The 13,698-nt window shown below is 55.5% G+C and overlaps 2 protein-coding genes across 2 annotated transcripts; one reads left to right on the forward strand and one right to left on the reverse strand.

Moving 5' to 3' along the window:
- Positions 1-2,016: 2,016 nt before the first annotated feature.
- OXT (oxytocin/neurophysin I prepropeptide) lies at positions 2,017-2,792 on the reverse strand (the record flags this gene model as incomplete). Its single annotated transcript, XM_080716842.1, has 3 exons — positions 2,017-2,199; positions 2,396-2,597; positions 2,670-2,792. 3 exons carry the CDS (start codon positions 2,790-2,792, stop codon positions 2,138-2,140), a joined length of 387 nt encoding a protein of 128 aa, XP_080572968.1. The 3' UTR covers positions 2,017-2,137.
- Positions 2,793-9,282: 6,490 nt separating this feature from the next.
- On the forward strand, positions 9,283-9,975 carry LOC308277062 (oxytocin-neurophysin 1-like; the record flags this gene model as incomplete). Its single annotated transcript, XM_080716125.1, has 3 exons — positions 9,283-9,405; positions 9,478-9,679; positions 9,914-9,975. The coding sequence occupies 3 exons, from the start codon at positions 9,283-9,285 to the stop codon at positions 9,973-9,975; spliced, it is 387 nt and encodes a 128-aa protein (XP_080572251.1).
- Positions 9,976-13,698: the final 3,723 nt, after the last annotated feature.

Raw genomic sequence — 13,698 nt, forward strand, 5'->3', positions numbered from 1 at the left:
ACACACACACACAAAGAACTGGTAATACAGGTGGGTGCCGCCATGCGTGGCTGTTTTCTACTCTATTCTTACCTTTTCTTTCTTTCTTTCTTTTTTTTTTGATGGTACTGGGGTTCCTGGAAGCCCTTCTACTTCGGGGATACACTCCCACAGGCTACACTCCCAGACCTATTTTTTAACTTTTTTATTTGGAAACAGGGTCTCTTAAGCCAGCGTGACCACTGGCTTCGAACCAGCGCCATCCTCCTGTCTCCGCCTCCCAAGCGCGGGGATTACAAGCGTGCGCCACCACACCCAACTTATCTTTTCTTTTTTTAATACTGGAGATTGAACCTAGGAATATCCTACCTCTGAGCTATACTACCAGCCCTACTTATTTATGTATTTATGTATTTATTTATTTATTATGGTACTGGGGATGGAACCCAGGGGCCTTTTACCTCCGGGTTACACCCCCAGATTTATTTAATTAATTAATTAATTAATTTTTTTTGTAGTACTGGGGATGGAACCCAGGGGCATTTTACCTCTGAGCTATACCCCCAGCCCTATTTTTTATTCTTTATTTTGAAACCGGGTCTCAGTGAGTTGTAAAGGGCCTCACTAAATAGATGAGGCTGTCCGTGAACCCTGATCCTCCTGTCTCAGCCTCCCCAATGCTGGGATGACAAGCGTGGACCACCATGTCAGGCTCCCAGCCCTTTTCTTTCTTTCTTTCTTTCTTTCTTTCTTTCTTTCTTTCTTTCTTTCTTTCTTTTTGTGGTACTGGAGATGGAACCCAGGGGCATTCTACCTCCATGCTACACCACCAGATGTATTTTATATTTTATTTGGAAGCAGGGTCTTGCTAAGTTGCTGAGAGCCTCACTAAGTTGCTGAGGCTGGCTTCGAACCTGTGATCCTCCTGTCTAAGCCTCCCAAGTACTGGGATTACAAGCGTGTGCCACCATGCCCGGCTATTCTTTATTTTGAAAAAGGCTCTCACTAAGTTGTGGAGGGCCTCATTAAGTAGCTGAGGCTGGCCATGAGCCTGAGATCCTCCTGTTTCAGCCTCCCAAGTACTGGAATTAAAAGCATGCGCTACCATGCCCGGCTTCTACTGTATTTTATTTTACATGTTTTTTGGAAGCAGGGTCCCTATAAATTGCAGAGAGCCTCACTAAGTTGCTGAGACTGCCTGCAAACCTGCAGTCCTCCTTTCTCAGGCTCCCAAGTTCTAGAATGACAGGCATGGGCCATCCCGCCCAGCTTGCTATAGTTCTTGAGGCCAAAGAGTCTGCGTGGTCTTTGGGGTCCTCTGCCAGACTCCCCTGGAGGGAGCTCAGGGAACAGGAGTCAGTCTGAGTGTTGACCCGACCCAGCCTGCGGCAGCTCGGCCTCAGCCAGGCCTAGAGAGTATCGGGGGCGGCCAGCTTGACTCTGCCCGGAGCTCCTGTGACCCCAGCAGTGGCCGGCATGACTGGGTCAGGTTGGTGGGGACAGCCTCTCCCCGAGGCCCACTCAGTGCCTGCCCCAGGTGCGGATAGGCCTGGGCAGGGCCAGACTTACCGGGATCTATTAACCCTTCCAGACACAGGGAGGTGGAGGGCCAGGTGTGGGCCGCACTGGACACTCAAGGCCCTCCAGCTGCTGCCCTCCCACCCCTAGGCCGGCCAGCGCCGCTCCCTCAGCCCCAGCTGTGGCTCGGCCTCCTCGGAGCACTCAGAGACCCGCACCCCAGGGCCCCTTCCCCAACCCTGGATCCATGTGGGACCCTGCCTCTGTCTCTGATGACACCAGGACCCCTTAGACCTCCTCCAGGGAGCCCAGTGCAGCCCCAGGCCCTGCGGAGAGGGAAGCTCGGCCCCTTCCATCTCCTGGAGCCGGGGAGGGCTCCCTCCTGCCCCTCCTCGGGATGGCGGCCGGGCCTCTCCTGCCCTGAACTGCCCGCGCTGAGGATGCAGCCCCCGACGACCCTCCACTCCGCGACCCTCCCCATAACCCTTGGGACAGACGCGTCGGAAGAGCAGAGCGAGCTTTGTTTTATTTTATTTTTTTATTTGTGCGTTTCTGGGATTGCAGCCCACCCAGCCCGTGCTTTGACTCGGCCCGCCGTCGGGGGGCTCCTCCGCCCGGCCCCCCTCGCGGAGCTGCGGGCTCAGCGCTCGGCCAAGGCGGCGGCGGGCTCGGGGTCGCAGGCGGGGTCGCGGCGGCAGCCGTCTGCAGGGAGAGCGCGGTCAGCGGGGCCCCCGGACCCCCCGGACCCCCGGAACCCCGGACCCCCCGGAACCCCGGACCCCCCGGACCCCCCGGATCTCGGACCCCCCGGAACCCCGGACCCCCCGGACCCCCCGGGCCCCCCGGACCCCCCGGACCCCCGGACCCCCTGCCCCCCCCCGACCCCCTCCGCACTCACCCGGGCTGCAGCAGAGGCCGGCGGCGGCGCAGCGCCCCCCGCGCCCGCACGGCCCGCGGCCCGCCTGGCAGGGCGTCGGCAGCCAGCTCTCCTCGCGGCAGCGCAGCGCCTCGGCCGTGCCCACGAAGCAGCCCAGCGCGTCCCCGCAGCAGATGCCGGGCCCGAAGCAGCGGCCGCGGCCGCCGGGGCCGCAGGGCGGGCACTGGGGAGGGCGGCACGTTGGGACGGGCGGGGGTCGGGGCGGGGGTCGGGGAGGGGCGGGGCGGGCGCTCACCTGCCGCACGTCCAGGTCCAGCGCCGCCCTCTTGCCGCCCAGCGGGCAGTTCTGGATGTAGCAGGCCGAGGCGAGCGCCACGAGGCCCAGCAGCAGGCAGCAGGCGAGGCGGCGGCCGGCCATGGTGGGCTGCGGAGAGGCTGTGCTGCGGGCTGTCTGCGGGCCTTTTATGGCCGTCTAAGAGGGTGGCCGCATGTGGGCTCACGGCGGGTCACCGGGCCAGGCCGTGGGCAAGGCGGCCCAGACTGAGTCACAGGCCAGGGTCAGGGTCAGCGGCTAATGGACGCGGGGAGCTTGGGCAGCTGGAGGGGGGCAGGCTGCAGGGCCCGGGCTGGGTGCAGGGCTGGGGCTGTGGTGCAGCCCTGCCAAGACTTCCCAAGGCCTCAAGGAGGTGGCAGGTGGGAAGGGGGTCCTTGGCGCCCCGGGCAGGAAGAGGCGCAGGTGCCCCTTTCCACGCAGGCCCACAACAGACAGGAATCCTGTCCCCTTAGGAGGCTCTCCTCTTCCTAAACCCAGATTTCCAGAAACCTCCCCATCCCAACACACAGTGTCCCCCGCCCCTGCCCCAGAACCTGGATGGAAAAGGTCCCCTCTTTCCAGACTGTAGGCGGCCTTGCTTCACCTGGGAGGCAGGGCCCCCGTGGTAAGCCAAGCCTGTGGCCCGGTCACCACAGAATGCCAGGCGCTTTGCCAGTGTTTCTACGGGCCAGCCCGGTCCTCGCTGGGGGAGCAGGACGGCCACTGGGCCGCGCTAGGCCTGCCGTGAGATGGGGTTTGAAAAGAGCACCTGTGGGATGTACTGAAATGTGTGTGCGGCACTGGGGAGGGAACCAAGGGGCCTTCTGCCTCTGGCCTGCACCCTAGACCTATGTTGTATTTGGAAACCGGGTCTCATTTTGCTTTTGACAGCCCCAGGAAGTTGCTGCAGCTGGCTTCCGATCTGCGGTCCTCCTGTCTCAGCCTCTCAAGTACTGGGATTACAAGCGTGTGCCACCACGCCTGGCTAGCATGTAACCTTTTGATGCCTGAATATAAATAAATATATTTGGTTTCTGCTGGGTGCACTCCTATAATCCCTAAACCTAGGAGCTGAGACAGAAGGATTCCAGGTTTGAATCAGGTGGTAACTTAGACTCTGATTCAAAATAAAAATAAAACAGGCTAAGGGTCTAGCTCCATGGTAGAATGCCCTTGGGTTCAATCTTTAGTATGACGAAAGAAGAAAGAAAGACGGAAGGAAGGAAGGAAGGAAGGAAGGAAGGAAGGAAGGAAGGGAGGGGAGAGAGACGAGAAAGTGCTTGCCGTCGAGGTGCTGCTGGCGCGTGGTCACACCCTCCCGAGTGGCCTGTAGGAGCATTTCAGCTGCAGCGGGCGTGCTGGGGTCTGCACTGCAGGCCCCTCCTGCCCTCGCCTGTCCCCCCAGGCCCTCTCTAGTTAAGGCCCTTTCCCCAAGGGCACCCCAGGATGCTCCGCTGCACCCACCAGCAGTGCAAGGGAAGGAAGAAGAGCCATTCACATGCACTCCAGGCCCCGCTCTCCTCCCTCACTTCCCTCCGTGAGCAGGTGCTGAGGCCTTTGGGGTCGAGCAGACCCAGAGTCCCGTGAGAGGAGCACGAGGAGCTGCTCTGGCCCGCCCGGGTTTCAAATCAGCACTCCGTGGTTTTCACCCAGATTAGCTCGTTGGCACTCCTGGCCTGGGAGGCCAAGACCTTGACCCCTGCAGTGGCCTGAGAGGCTGTGGGCACGCTGACTTCACCCAAGCTAACACACATAAATGACCACAGCAGTTCCCACATGTTTGTTATCCCTGCTCCAGGGCCCCCAGTCTCGGCCCTCCCTGTGCCCTGCTCTGCAGGGGTGTGCATGGGGTGGAGACTCCAGCCACCCCAAGCCTGCCGCACACCCCCACACGCCCTGGGAACATCCCTGTGCTCCTGAGCCCCTCCCCAACGCTCGCTAGGAGACAGCGGGCCCTGTTTCAGAAAAAAGGACAAGGGGCTGGAGGTATAGCTCGGTGGTAGAACGCCCTCGCGTATAATCTCGGCAATTGGTATAAGGATGAAATATTGTACAAGACAAATCTGTGTGTGTGTGTGTGTGTGTGCGCGCGCGCGCGTGCGTGCCTGTGTATGTGTTGCCAGGGATTAAACCCAGGAGCATTCTACCTCTGAGATACACCGTCACCCCCTTTTTTTACTTTTTTTTTGTACCAGGGGTGGAACCCAGGGGTATTCTACCTTCAAGCTACACCCCCAGCCCTATTTTTTAGTCTTTATTTTGAAACAGTTTCTCACTGAGTTGCGGAGGGCCTCACTAAGTAGCTGAGTCTGTCCTTGAACCGTGATCTTCCCGTCTCAGCCTCCCAAATGATGGGATTACAAGCGTGTGCCACCATGCCCAGCTTGTGATTTTTTAATACATAAAGTAGTATTCCACATAGCATAAAACTTTGTTATCTCCCCCCCCTTTGCTGAAGATGGAACCCAGGACTTCAAAAATGCTAGGTGAGCTACACCCAAACCACCAAGTTCCTTCTGATCCAAGAACTTTTATAGGAAAAGAAGGACGATGGAGGGTTCTCTGGCATAACCAGGCACCATCCGCAGCAGGCCTCTAGAAGGTTCTTCGGCCGGGTGTAGTGGCTCACGCTTGTAATCTCAGCATTCTGGGGCTGAGACCAGAGAATCACGGTTCACAGACAGCCTCAGCTACTTAGCGAGGCCCTTCACAACTCAGGGAGACCCTTAAAAAGAATAGCCGGGCGTGGTGGCGCACGCTTGTCATCCCCGCGCTTGGGAGGCAGACACAGGAGGATTGCGCAGGTTCGAAGCCAGCCACACGCGCTGGCTTAGGAGACCCTGTTTCCAAATAAAAATATAAAAAAGGTCTGGGAGTGTAACCCGGAGGTAGAAGGGCTTCCAGGAACCCCAGTACCACCAAAAAATAAAAAATAAAAAGAAATAAAAAGAATAGCTGGGCATGGTGGCGCACTCTTGTAATTCCAGCACTTGGGAGGCGGAGACAGGAGGATCGTATAGGGTTGAAGCCAGCTGCGCTGGTTTAAGAGACCCTGTTTCCAAATAAAAAGTATAAAATAGGTCTGGGAGTATAGCCCAGAGGTAGAAAGCCTCTGGGTTCCACCCCCAGTACCACAAAAAAAAAAAAAAAAAAAAAAAAAAAAGGTGTGTGCCACCACGCTCTGCTTGGGAATGGTCATTTCAACAAAGAAAAATAATTCGGGGGCAGTATTTTTTCAGTTTTTTTTCCAGCTTTTAAATTTTATTTATTTAAGCCGGGCGTGGTGGCGCACGCTTGTAATCCCCGCACTTGGGAGGCAGAGACAGGAGGATCGCGCAGGTTCGAAGCCAGCCGCGCACACTGGCTTAGGAGACCCTGTTTCCAAATAAAAATGTAAAAAAATAGGTCTGGGAGTGTAGCCCAGAGGTAGAAGGGCTTCCAGGAACCCCAGTACCACCAAAAAAAGAAAAAAAAGAAAAAAAGAAAAAGAAAAGAAATTTTATTTATTTATTTATTTACTTTTGCAGTACTGGGGATGCGAACCCAGGGCCATTCTGCCTCTGAGCTACACCCCCAGCCTTATTTTTTTAAATTCTTTTTATTCTATTATTTTTTATTTTTTGTGGTACTAGGGATGGAACCTAGGGGTATTCGATCTTCAAGCTAAACTCCCAGCCCTAATTTTTTTTTTTTTTTTTGAAGCAGGGTCTCACTAAGTTGAGGAGGGCCGGCCTCACTAAGTAGCCGAGGCTGGTTGCAAACCTGTGATCCTCCTGTCTCAGCCTCCCAAGTACTGGGATTACTAGTGTGCTCCAGCATGCCCAGTTATTTTGTTTTATTTTTGTGACCCTGAGGGTTGAACCTAGGGGCATTCTACCTCTGAGTTGCACCCCAAGCCCTTTTTTTTTTTTAATTTTGTTTGAAATGGGATCCCCCTGGGTTGCCGAGAGTCTGGCTAAATTTCTGAGGCTGGCCTTTAAGCTGCCACCCTCAGCCTTTCAGCTCCTGGGATTATAAGCGAGTACCTGGCTGTGGGGGACTCGTATGGACAATCTCAGAATCTGTTCATCTCTACCTCTATCAGCTTCTGGTCCATGCTCCAGGACCTTTAGGTGGGGATTATCTCATTCACCACCCTTCCTTCTTTCCTTCCTTCCCCCTTCCTTCATTTCTTTCACTTTCTCTCTCCTTCCTTCCTTCCTTGGTGCTGGAATGGCACTTCACACGTGCTAGGCCCTTTCTCCCCCACTGTGCCACTCACTCAGCCTGCCACTCACCCTCAGTTAATCTTACACTGACCCCAGGACCCAGGAAACCTCCCCCTAGATAACAACCCGAGAGGTAAAAATATACAGCCACATGCAGATGTGGACATACAGATGCATAGCAGGAGTGTTCATAACAGCCCGGCTGGAGACGATGAGCTCTCACCAGATGCAGAGCCGCTGAGCTCACTGGGGCTCTTCCACAGATGGACGGACAGCAACAAAGCCGGACGAGCTGTGGATAGACAGTGTCACTTAGGTGAACCTCAAAAGCACGACGGCAGGCAAAACAAACCAAGCACGATGATTATATGCTTTATGGTTCCATTGTTATGGAATTTCCAGAAATGGCCAGTCCATGTTAGTAGCTTCCTGGGGCGGGAGCAGGAAGTAGTGGCAAATGGGGACGGGGGGGGGGGGGGGGACGGGACAGAGGCACCCTGAAGTGGACGGTGGGAGAGTTGCATAACTGTTTCAGTTTACCGTAGGTGCCTCAGGTTCCAGCTACTCGGTAGACGGAAGCAGTTGGCTCCCTGAGTCCAGGAGGTTGAGGCTAGCCTGGGCAACACAGACATTTTTTTTTTTTAATTCCCAGCATGGTGGCACATGCCTGTAATCTCAGTACCTGAGAGGCTGAGACAGGAGGATCACAGGTTGGTGGCAGCCTCAGCAATTTAGCAAGACCCTGCTTCAAAATAAAAAATAAAGCTGGGCGTGGTGGTGCACGCTTGTAATCCCTGCGCTTGGGAGACTGAGACCGGAGGATTGCGGTTCAGGGACAGCCTCAGCTACTTAGTGAGGCTTTCAGCAATTTAGTGAGACCCTATTTCAAAATAAAGAATAAAATAGGGCTGGGGTATAGCTTGGAGGTAGAATGTCCCTGGGTTCCATCTCCAGACCCGCCAAAATAAATAAATGAATAAAATATTTCTTTTTTTCTTCCTTCCTTCTGGATTGAACCTGGGAGCATTCTACTCTGAACCACACCCCCCAGCCCTTTTTATTTTTATTTTGTTATTTTGAAACAAAGGCTCCTTGTTTTCTAAGTTTCAGCGGGTCCACTATGTTGCTGAGGCTGGCCTCTAACTGCAACCTCCATCCTCCTGTCTCAACCACTCAAGTACTGGGATTACAGGCCTGCGGCCCCACGCCTGGCAGCTTCATAATGTTTACAACACAATATCCAAACTTATCAGACATTGCTTGAGGGTCTCTGGCATCCTATTTCATCTGCAGTGCAAACCCAGGCCTGCGGGACCTTTCTGACTCTGGTCTTGGGCCCTCTGCTCCAGCCCCACTGGCCTCCTCAGGGTTCCCTAATGCACCACACACTTTCTGCCCTTGCTATCTCCTCTGCCCAGAGTGCTCAGCCTCTGGAGGGATACCAAATGCTAAGATGGCCTCCTGCTACTGATACCTTTAAACCTTCTCCTTCCGCTGAAGGTGGACAGGAACTGGCTCTCTTCTCTAACCAGGAGAAAAATATGGCAAAAGTGACGATCCCCAGGAAAACAGGTGTTATACCCAAAGTCCAGGACCTCAGGGGGAGAGAGACCACCAACTCACAATAATGCAAAGGCAGGAGGTGTTATTGGGGAACTAGCTTGAGCTAGGGTCCAAGTCTTGACAAGGATCCCGAGTCTTTGTTTCAAGGCACTTTTATACATTTCAGTCATTCAGGTGGGCTGTGATTTATATTTCAGTCACTCGGGCTGTGATTGACAAAGGAGTTATCTTTAGACCAAAAGGAATCTTTGCTGCTGTCATCCCAAGCAACGGACAGGATACTTGGTGCCTCCCGTTTGGTTGTGCCTCCTGGGGTTGGCTGGGAGTTTTTCATCCTGACCCAGGTGCCAAAACTGGCGCTTAACTGTTAGTTGTATTCCTGGGAAACTGAAGCTCAGGCCTAGCGCTTGCTGTACGGACGACGCCTGTCATGGCCCCGCTCTGGTCCTACACAGGCATCTATAACAAGGTGGACGGATTTTGCAGATGGACTTGGAGTTAAGGGCGGCCAGCCTGGTGGGCCTGACTTAGTAAATGAGGCCTTCTGAAGGGGACTGAGGCCTTCCAGGGCTGAGACTGACCAGCAGAGACACCCTCAGTTAGCGCTCCCCTCTCTCCCTGCTGCTGCCCTCCAATAGGCAGCCCCGCCAGCGCCGCCCAGGCTCCATTAGCCGCTGACCCTGACCCTGGCCTGTGACTCAGTCTGGGCCGCCTTGCCCACGGCCTGGCCCGGTGACCCGCCGTGAGCCCACATGCGGCCACCCTCTTAGACGGCCATAAAAGGCCCGCAGACAGCCCGCAGCACAGCCTCTCCGCAGCCCACCATGGCCGGCCGCCACCTCGCCTGCTGCCTGCTGCTGGGCCTCGTGGCGCTCGCCTCGGCCTGCTACATCCAGAACTGCCCGCTGGGCGGCAAGAGGGCGGCGCTGGACCTGGACGTGCGGCAGGTGAGCGCCCGCCCCGCCTCTCCCCGACCCCCGCCCCGACCCCCGCCCGTCCCAACGTGCCGCCCTCCCCAGTGCCCGCCCTGCGGCCCCGGCGGCCGCGGCCGCTGCTTCGGGCCCGGCATCTGCTGCGGGGACGCGCTGGGCTGCTTTGTGGGCACGGCCGAGGCGCTGCGCTGCCGCGAGGAGAGCTGGCTGCCGACGCCCTGCCAGGCGGGCCGCGGGCCGTGCGGGCGCGGGGGGCGCTGCGCCGCCGCCGGCCTCTGCTGCAGCCCGGGTGAGCGCGGCGGGGGTCCGGGGGGGCAGGGGGTCCGGGGGTCCGGGGGGCCCGGGGGGTCAGGGGGTCCGGGGGTCCGGGGTTCCGGGGTATCCGGGGTGTCCGGGGGTCGGGGGGTCCGGGGGGTCCGGGGGGCCCGGGGGGTCCGGGGGGGGGTCCGGGGAGTCCGGGGGGCCCGGGGGGTCCGGGGGTCCGGGGGGTCCGGGGGCCCCGCTGACCGCGCTCTCCCCGCAGACGGCTGCCGCCGCGACCCCGCCTGCGACCCCGAGCCCGCCGCCGCTTTGGCCGAGCGCTGAGCCCGCAGCTCCGCGAGGGGGGCCGGGCGGAAGAGCCCCCCGACGGCGGGCCGAGTCAAAGCACGGGCTGGGTGGGCTGCGATCCCAGAAACGCACAAATAAAAAAATAAAACAAAGCTCGCTCTGCTCTTCCGACGCGTCTGTCCCAAGGGTTATGGGGAGGGTCGCAGAGTGGAGGGTCGTCGGGGGCTGCATCCTCAGCGCGGGCAGTTCAGGGCAGGAGAGGCCCGGCCGCCATCCCGAGGAGGGGCAGGAGGGAGCCCGCCCCGGCTCCAGGAGATGGAAGGGGCCGAGCTTCCCTCTCCGCAGGGCCTGGGGCTGCGCTGGGCTCCCTGGAGGAGGTCTAAGGGGTCCTGGTGTCATCGGAGACAGAGGCAGGGTCCCACATGGATCCAGGGTTGGGGAAGGGGACCTGGGGTGCGGGTCTCTGAGTGCTCCGAGGAGGCCGAGCCACAGCTGGGGCTGAGGGAGCGGCGCTGGCCGGCCTAGGGGTGGGAGGGCAGCAGCTGGAGGGCCTTGAGTGTCCAGTGCGGCCCACACCTGGCCCTCCACCTCCCTGTGTCTGGAAGGGTTAATAGATCCCGGTAAGTCTGGCCCTGCCCAGGCCTATCCGCACCTGGGGCAGGCACTGAGAGGGCCCTCGGGGAGAGGCTGTCCCCACCAACCTGACCCAGTCATGCCGGCCACTGCTGGGGTCACAGGAGCTCCGGGCAGAGTCAAGCTGGCCGCCCCCGATACTCTCTAGGCCTGGCTGAGGCCGAGCTGCCGCAGGCTGGGTCGGGTCAACACTCAGACTGACTCCTGTTCCCTGAGCTCCCTCCAGGGGAGTCTGGCAGAGGACCCCAAAGACCACGCAGACTCTTTGGCCTCAAGAACTATACCACGCCAGGCTCTTTGTTTCTTTCCTTCCTTCTTTTTCTTTTTTTGTGTTACTGGGGATTAAAGCCAGGGAGCTTTTGCTGAGCCTCACCCCCAGTGCTGTGTGTGTGGGTAGTGCTGAGGATCAAACCCAGGGGTGTTCTATCGTGGCGCTACACGCTCAGCCTTTTTCCCTTTTGTTTAGAAGCAGGGTCTCACTAGGCTGCCGAGAGTTTCTCTAAATTGCTGAGGCTTAGGCCGGGCGTAGTGGCGCATGCTTGTCATCCCAATATTTGGGAAGCTGAGACAGGAGGACCACGGTTCAAGGCCAGCCTCAGCTACTTAGTGAGGCCCTTGGAACTCAGTGAGACGCTGTTTCAAAATTAAGAATAAAAAATCGGGCTGGGGGTGAAGCTCGGAGGTAGAATGCCCCTGGGTTCCATCCCCAGACAGGCAAAAGAAAAAAAAAAAAAAAAAAAAATAGTCCAATGTACCAACCTTAGCATCAGGATTTAAGAGTCCTGTTACTGGCTTGATAAGACTTCCCTCTGCTGGAGACATGGAGAGTTACAGGCAGATGTGGTCCTCCTCTGCAATCCATCCCGTTTGTCCTTTGGCAAGTAATTCTTCTCAGTCCATCCTATGAGTTGGAGGCCACTCTCTGGTTTCATTAAAAGAATATTAATAATAGACTAATCCTGTCTCAAAATAAAAATGGCTGGGGATATAGCTCAGAGGTTAGAATACCTCTAGGTTCACTCCCCAATACTGTAATGATAATAACAATAGGCTTTGGGCTGTAGCTCGTGGTAAAGGGCGTGCTCGTCACGTGTGAGGTTCTGAATTCAATTCTCAGTACATTTAACATGTACTTGATGTCCGAGGCCCTGAGCCTTGAGCTTACCGTCAGACCATTTCTCATTCAATTGGCACAGTAATCTTATAGGTAGTTAACAGTGTTGTCCCTACTCTGCTTTTGAGAAAACAGGCACAGACAGAGTAGAAAATCTTCCTCGGGTCGCCCTGCACTAAGCAGGGAAGCTGGGACTGACGCCTGTGATGACCAGGCCTGGTCTTCCACGGTGCTCTCCGCCCTTGGCTTGGCTTACTCAGATGGATTTCTGGGTAGAAGTGGGCGGGCCAGTTATTTATTACAAACTTACAAAAGGGTCCAGGAGGCCCAAAGGTATGACGTAGTCATCTCAAGTCACCCCCAACTCAGTCTTTCTCCTTAAGAGCAGTTAATATATTTACAAATATCATCCAAAATCAAACACAAACTTAAACTTCATTAGCACCGGAAGTAACTGATGTACCGGAAATTAATTAATTGTAGTACTGGAAACTGAACCTAGGGATGTTCTACCTCTGAACTACAGCCCCAGCTCCTAGCCCTATTTTTTTTTTTTTTGAAGATTTAAAGAAGTTTATTATAGCCGGGCGTGGTGGCACACGCTTGTAATCCCCGTGCTTGGGAGGCTGAGACAGGGGGATCGCACAGGTTCGAAGCCAGCCTCAGCTACTTAGTGAGGCTCTCAGCAACTTAGCGAGACCCTGTTTCCAAATAAAATATAAAAAAAAGGTCTGGGAGTATAGCCTGGATGTAGAAAGCCTCTGGGTTCCACCCCTAGTACCACCAAAAAAAAAAAAAAAGAAGTTTATTATAAAGATAGAAATACAGAAAATAGTTACAGCCCCATGCCAGAATGGCCTAGGGGGAGGGTGGTCCGAGCCGATTCACCCCCCCCCTATTTTTTTTTTCAATACTGGGGATGGAACCCAGGGGCATTCTACCTCTGAGCTACTCACCCAGTCATATTTTTTTTTATTCATTTTGAAACAGGGTCTCATTGAGTTGCATAGGGCCTCACTAAGTAGTAGCTGAGGCTGTCCTTGAACCGCAATCCTCTCAGCCTCCCAAATGCTGGGATTATAAGCATGTGCCACCATGTCTAGCTCCTAGCCCTATATTAATTATTTTTTTTTATTTGAAGCCTGGGCCTGACATGGTGACGCACGCTTGTAATCCCCGTGCTTGGGAGGCTGAGACAGGAGGATCGCACAGGTTCAAAGCCAGCCTCAGCTACTTAGTGAGGCTCTCAGCAACTTAGTGAGACCCTGTTTCCAAATAAAACATAAAATAGGTCTGGGAGTATAGCCCAGAGGTAGAAAGCCTCTGGGTTCCACCTCCAGTACCACCAAAGGGGGTAAAAAAATTGAAGCCTTGGGAGGCTGAGACAGGAAGATCGTGGTTTGTGGACAGCCTCAGCTACTTAGTGAGGTCCTTTGCAACTCAGTGGGACCCTGTTTCAAAATAAAGAATAAAAATAAGGCTGGGGGTGTAGCTTGGAGATAGAATGACCCTGAGTTCTATCCCCAGTACCCTTCCCCCAAAAATTTGAAACTGGGTGTGGTAGCTCATGCTTGTAATCCTAGTACTGGGGAGGCTGAGACAGGAGGATCGCAGATTCAAAGCTAGCCTCAGCAGTTTGTGAGGCTTTCAGCAACTTAGTGAGACCCTGTTTCCAAATAAAATATAAAAAATAGGTCTGGGAGTGTAGCCCGGAGGTAGAAGGGCTTCCAGGAACCCCAGTACCACCAAAAAAAAAAAAAAAAAAAAAAAAAAATTGCTGAGGCTCACCTAGAACCTGCAATCCTTGTCTCAGCCTCCCAAGTACTGGGATTAAAGGTGTGCACCATGGCACATAGCTGAGACCTCGACCAAAATTAATAGTAAATAAAAAGGACTGCGGAGCCGGGCATGGTGTTGCATGCTTGTAATCCCAGTATTCTGGAGGCTGAGACCAGAGGATTGTGGTTCATGGACAGCCTCAGCTACTTAGTGAGGCCCTCTGCGACTAAGTG

Source organism: Muscardinus avellanarius, assembly GCF_963383645.1.
Source record: "Muscardinus avellanarius genome assembly, chromosome: 19".
Classification (NCBI taxonomy): Eukaryota; Metazoa; Chordata; class Mammalia; order Rodentia; family Gliridae; genus Muscardinus; species Muscardinus avellanarius.